The 5,765-nt window shown below is 50.8% G+C and overlaps 1 protein-coding gene across 1 annotated transcript; it reads left to right on the top strand.

Moving 5' to 3' along the window:
• Positions 1–1,007: 1,007 nt before the first annotated feature.
• On the top strand, positions 1,008–5,368 carry LOC149820385 (uncharacterized). The gene is made up of 2 exons (XM_089983351.1): positions 1,008–3,725; positions 4,287–5,368. Exons 1-2 carry the CDS (start codon positions 1,115–1,117, stop codon positions 4,667–4,669), a joined length of 2,994 nt encoding a protein of 997 aa, XP_089839477.1. The 5' UTR covers positions 1,008–1,114; the 3' UTR covers positions 4,670–5,368.
• The last annotated feature ends 397 nt before the right edge of the window (positions 5,369–5,765 follow it).

The following is a 5,765-nucleotide window of genomic DNA, read 5'->3' as shown; positions in this document are numbered from 1 at the left end:
GAAAAGCACAATTAAGCTAAGCATAAAAAGTGCATTTACCATATTATAAGAGTTCATTTCATATATGTTGATGAAAAAAAAACTTTTCTCAAGAATGAAAAGCTTATTCTTTATCAATATAAAATGAACTCTTTTTTCTTTTCTTTTTTTTGCCAATAAAAAAAAAGAGTCCATTTTTATATTGATAAAAAATAAGCTTTTCATTCTTGAGAGACTAGCTTTTTATAAAGTTTTGGAAGCACATGATTTTACTTTTAAGTGAGCTTTCTAAGTTTTGAGAAATTACAGTAACTGCAACCAGGACAGAATTAAGCCCTGACTCAAGGCAGCCCGATCCATTTTTAATCCTCACCCGGAAGCGAGTCACAAAGCATACTCCCTAGTGACTGAGCATACTAGATTTGTCCAACCATGACCCAGACCCCAAAACTTGGTGCACGTTGGAAAGCCCCCAAATATAAACCACTTAAAATTAGGTCCAGGGCCCTCTCAAGACGAACAAAATGAAATTGACATGGGTCTGAGGATCCAATTTCAATTACTCATAATTTTCCTAGATCAAGTTTATAGCAAAACCCATTTCCCACCCTAACCTTGATACTGTGCCAGATAGTCTCGTTCTTGGAGAAATCTTGGCTTGGGAAGGGTGTGATACGTTAAAAAAAAAACAATGGTTTTACCAACGGTGCTCCGCTTGTATGGAAGGAGCAGCTAGTGCACGTCACCTTGTGTCGGGACGTTGCAGGTTCAAAACCTAAGGAAAATATCAGCATTATATAAAAAAATCTTTAAACATACAGAGAATCACATAAATAAAATAAAATAAAATAATTCAAAGAAGCGATTCTATCATATATTACTGCAACGGAAAAAAAAGCACACAGTTTTCAAAATAAGATACGTTTTGAAAATATTTATTTGTTTCGTTAATATAACAGCTACCAGATTAACCCCCAACAGATCCATGAACCACAACCCCAAACCAGTAACCATACCCGAGCCCACCCCCAGCGGTCCAGCGCCACATGTACAGCGAGCCCCCAACGACAATATAAGCATACGAAGCTTTCACTCGTAAACGGAGCGCCTCTCCCGCACCACGTCGCCGCCCAAAATGGCGAGCAGTACCATCCCGCATCTCGGCTGCTCCTTCCTCCCCCTCCTCCTCCTCCTCCTCCTCCTCCTCTTCCCCTTTCTTTCCTCTTCTTCCGACGACCGCCAGGCGCTCCTGAGCATCAAGCAATCGTGGGGCAACCCGCCATCTCTCCTCTCGTGGGACGCATCCAACGGCTCGCACTGCTCATGGTTGGGCATCTCCTGCGCCCCCACCACCAACGTCGTCACGGGCCTGTCCCTCTCCGGCCAGAACCTCACCGGTGAGCTCCCCCAGCCCGTCTGCGACCTCGCCAACCTCACCCGCCTCGACCTCTCCAACAATTGCCTCTCTGGCAACTTCCCCCCGGCCCTCTTCCGCTGCGCGCGCCTCGAGTCCCTCAACCTCTCGCAGAACTACCTCGTCGGCCCAATTCCGGACGGCGTCGAGTTCCTCTCCCGCCTCCGCCAGCTCGACCTCTCGGGGAACAACTTCTCCGGCGACGTCCCGGCTGCCGTCGGCCGCCTCGCCGCGCTCGAGTTCCTCGATCTCCAGAGCAACCTCCTCAACGGCTCGGTAGCGCCAGAGATAGGAAGCCTTGCTTCCCTGGCCGAACTCAACCTGATGAACAACCCCTTCGCTCCTGCGAGGCTGCCGCCAGAGCTCGGACGGCTGAGCCGGCTGCGCGACCTTCGCCTGAAGGGCGCAAACCTGATCGGATCCATCCCGGACTGGTTGGGTGTGTTGACCGGGCTCGAGTGGCTCGACCTGTCGATGAACGATTTGACTGGGCGCATCCCGGGAGGAATCTTCCAGCTGCCGAATCTGACGGCCGTGTATCTCTACCAGAACAATCTGACGGGGGAGATCCCGCGGCCAATCTTGTCCGTCGGATTGACGCAGATCGATCTGAGCACGAACCAGTTGACAGGGACGGTCCCGCCGGACATCGGCCGCCTCCAGCGTTTGGTCTGGCTCTACCTCTATGAGAACAAACTCTCGGGCGAGATCCCGCCGGAGATCGCCCGGATTCCGACGTTGTCCTACGTGAAGCTCTTCGATAACAGGTTCAACGGCACCCTCCCGCCAGATCTCGGCCGGTACTCCAACCTCGTCTACTTCGAGATGGCCATGAACGAGTTTTCGGGCGAGTTGCCGGAAGACCTCTGCCGGAACGGCACTCTCGTCACCCTGAGCGTCTACTCCAACAGCTTTTCCGGGAGGCTGCCGGAGGGATTGGGACGGTGCCCGAAATTGTTCGCGCTGCAGGCGTACGGAAACCGGCTTACCGGCGAGGTCCCGGCGGGGTTGTGGTCGTCCGGGAGTCTGACGTACGTGACGATCAGGAACAACTCCTTTTCCGGCGATCTCCCGAGCGACTTGCCGTGGAATCTCTCTTTGCTCGATATCCAAAACAACAATTTCTCGGGCGAGTTTCCGGCGAATATCTCCTCATGCGCGGGTTTGCAGGTGATCAAGGCAAGCGGGAACGGGTTCTCCGGCAAGATCCCGGCGAGCATAGCTAAACTGAGGAACCTCACTACTTTGCTCCTCGATCACAACCGGTTTTCTGGAGAGATACCGTTGGAGATCGGCTCGTTAGACGACCTATCTATATTAGACCTGAGCCACAACGAGCTGACCGGTGGCATCCCCGACTCGCTCGCCGACCTGCGGTCCCTCAACAGTCTCGACCTTTCGCAGAACCAACTGACCGGGGAGATACCGACGGAACTCGGCCGGCTGAAGCTGACCTCCCTCAACCTCTCTTGCAACGCCCTCCACGGAGAGATCCCCGACAGCTTCGGCAACGCAGCGTTCGACCAGAGCTTCCTCCAGAATCCTGGCCTCTGCGCGTCCCACGCTTCCCTGACCCAAACCCTCCGGCCGTGCTCTTCCACCGGAGCGAGAGGCGGAGCGACGGTGGATGACCCGCCGACGGCGCTCATCGCGATCCTCGTCGTCGTTGGTATCCTCGCCATCTTGGCCGCCGGCTTGGCCACGGCGCTAATCCGGGCCCACCTCCGGCGGAAGCGCGAGCTCGGCGACTACGCTACCTGGAAGCTCACCTCCTTTCACAGGCTCCGCTTCACGGAGGAGGACATCCGGCTGGGGATGATGGAGGGCCGCCTGGTAGGCCAGGGAGGCACCGGAAAGGTCTACAGAATCCCGATCGGAGACGGTGCGATCGCCGTGAAGCGGATCTGGGATGGCCGCAAGATCGACCGGAAGAGCGAGCGGGAGTTCGAGGCGGAAGTGGAGGTCCTCGGCCAGATCCGGCACTTCAACGTGGTGAAGCTCCTCTGCAGCATCTCCAGCGACAACCAGCGCCTGCTCGTCTACGAGTTCATGGAGAAGGGGAGCCTAGACCGGTGGCTCCACGGAGGCGACTCGGTTCTCGACTGGCCTAATCGCTACCGAGTCGCGGTTGGCTCGGCGCAGGGACTCTGCTACATGCACCACGGGTGCTCGCCGCCCGTGATCCACAGGGACGTCAAGACCAGCAACATACTGCTGGACGCGGAGTTCACGGCCAAGATCGCCGATTTCGGGTTGGCCAGGATGACAACCGGACCCGGAAAACATGACACCATCTCGGTCGTGGCCGGCTCCTTCGGGTACATGGCACCAGGTAGGCCCGAGCAGTCTGCCCTCTACTGTTTACTGGGTTCAGTTTGAATATGGGACTGGCCTGCCACTTTTTATTTTTATTTTCTTTTATCTAGAACAAAAAAAAAAAAAGCAGCTGATTCGTGCTGGCTCAGCCCTGCCGTCATGCCAGCGGCATAAAACTCTAAGGCTACGAGGGCCTCGCCGTTAGCTTTAGTAGAGGAAAGACGCTCATGTAAATCCACCTTTGACCACCCCCGTCAAGCAGCCAAAGCCCCATCCCACTAGGCCAATCCCCCTTGGGGCACCGGGCTGGCACTTATCGTGGAAACCCAAGAAACCAAAAAGAATGAAAAAACTAGGGATAATTTGGTTAGAAATGAGATAAGTGCATTCTAGGCAATATCCCACTTTATCTCATTTTCTCCGTAAGTTGGTGCACCCAAACACCATAACTGAGGAAATAGTTTTGGTTTTTGCGTGCTAACAGATATGACGCACTAGTGTTAACTCCTCGATAGTCATATTTTGAGAAGTGCTATTACTGTTCTTTTCTCACTGTATTTTCATTATTATGTTTCAGAATGTGCATACAGTGTGAAGGTGGATGAAAAGAGCGATGTGTATAGCTTTGGGGTGGTCCTACTAGAGCTTGTTACTGGAAGGGAAGCCCACAATGGTGGGGGAGAAGTGAACCTAGCAGACTGGGCCTGGCGCTTGTTCCAGGCCGGTCGGCCTCTTGCGGAAGCCATGGACAAGCGGATCTACAATGCTTATGTATCAGAGGATATGGTTGCAGTTTTCAAGCTGGGTCTGATCTGCACAAGCACCCTTCCTTCCAACCGGCCTTCGATGAAGGAGGTCGTAGATATCTTGCTACTCCAAGCACCGCATTCAGGCGATGTCAAACAGGCTGATGTTGAGAAGCCGGTTGAAGATCGAGATGCTGTTCCACTGTTATGTTAGAGAACTTTCTGATCCCCAAGCACAGGCAAGGTTCTCGATCGAGGCATAAGCGATGTATATTCAATCCCCAATGCATATTTCACTTGGAAACCGTGGGTCTCATGTGAGAACTGTGAGGGTGGGATGGCATCCAGACACATCTTAATCAAATGAGAGGTGTTGTAGGGATTGAACATGTCGAAGAATCAGTTATGTATATACAATAGACCTGATCTGCTCCGTGTCACAACCCAACATTAGGGATGTAAACTGTTCATGACCAAGTCCGCCTTGCCTTAATCGGGAATACAAATTTAGCAACCAAACCCATTTAATGGACTCAGATTCAGGTCAGGTAGGGGGTTGCACCCAAACCGTTTACATCTCTACCCAACATGATAAAAGGCATGAAGTTAAGGTGCACTACCCAACGATACTGAGACTGCCCCATGTTACATGTCAAAGGCAACGTGACTGATGTTTTAGTAGTACATAGTGAAAGTTGAACATGGTTGAAGACTCTGTAAAGAGTAGCATATTCTGCATCTGGCCTATCACAAGATAGGGGAAGAAGGAAAGTTGACATACAAAATGAAAACATTAACACCACAGAAGAATGAGACGGTTTTATTATTCCCAAAGTTTTGTGAATTTTCTTTCTCCAATGTTTTTTCTACAAATGTAGACACCTCCACATAAAGGATGCTTCTTCTGTTTGTATTTGGTTTGTATTATTAAAATGCTTGGAACTATAAGGTGTGCAGAAAGTTTTTTTCCTTCTTTTTTTCGAATGTATGCAGAAAGTTGGTTCAGGGTTAGTGTGCAGAAAGTTTTTTTCCTTCTTTTTTTCGAATGTATGCAGAAAGTTGGTTCAGGGTTAGTGTGCAGAAATTGATAACAAAGTTGCCCTGTGATGCACATGCTGACAAAAAGTGAAAGGTACATGTTATGTGATGCATCTAACTCTAGGATGCAAAGGTAAGAGCATTACCAGTATCATCAAAACCAGAATCCAAGGTACCACATTGACAAGTAGGAGAGATGAAAGTTTTTTCCGGTTCTACAGAGATACTGGGATAATTGCCCCAGAAGGCATTTGGACAAAGTTTCCATTATT

Source organism: Nuphar pumila, chromosome 12 (assembly GCF_984573655.1).
Source record: "Nuphar pumila chromosome 12, dmNupPumi1.hap1.1, whole genome shotgun sequence".
In the NCBI taxonomy this organism is placed as follows: Eukaryota; Viridiplantae; Streptophyta; class Magnoliopsida; order Nymphaeales; family Nymphaeaceae; genus Nuphar; species Nuphar pumila.
The sequence above is the reverse complement of the archived record's forward strand: the minus strand, read 5'-3'. Positions and strand labels throughout refer to the sequence as shown.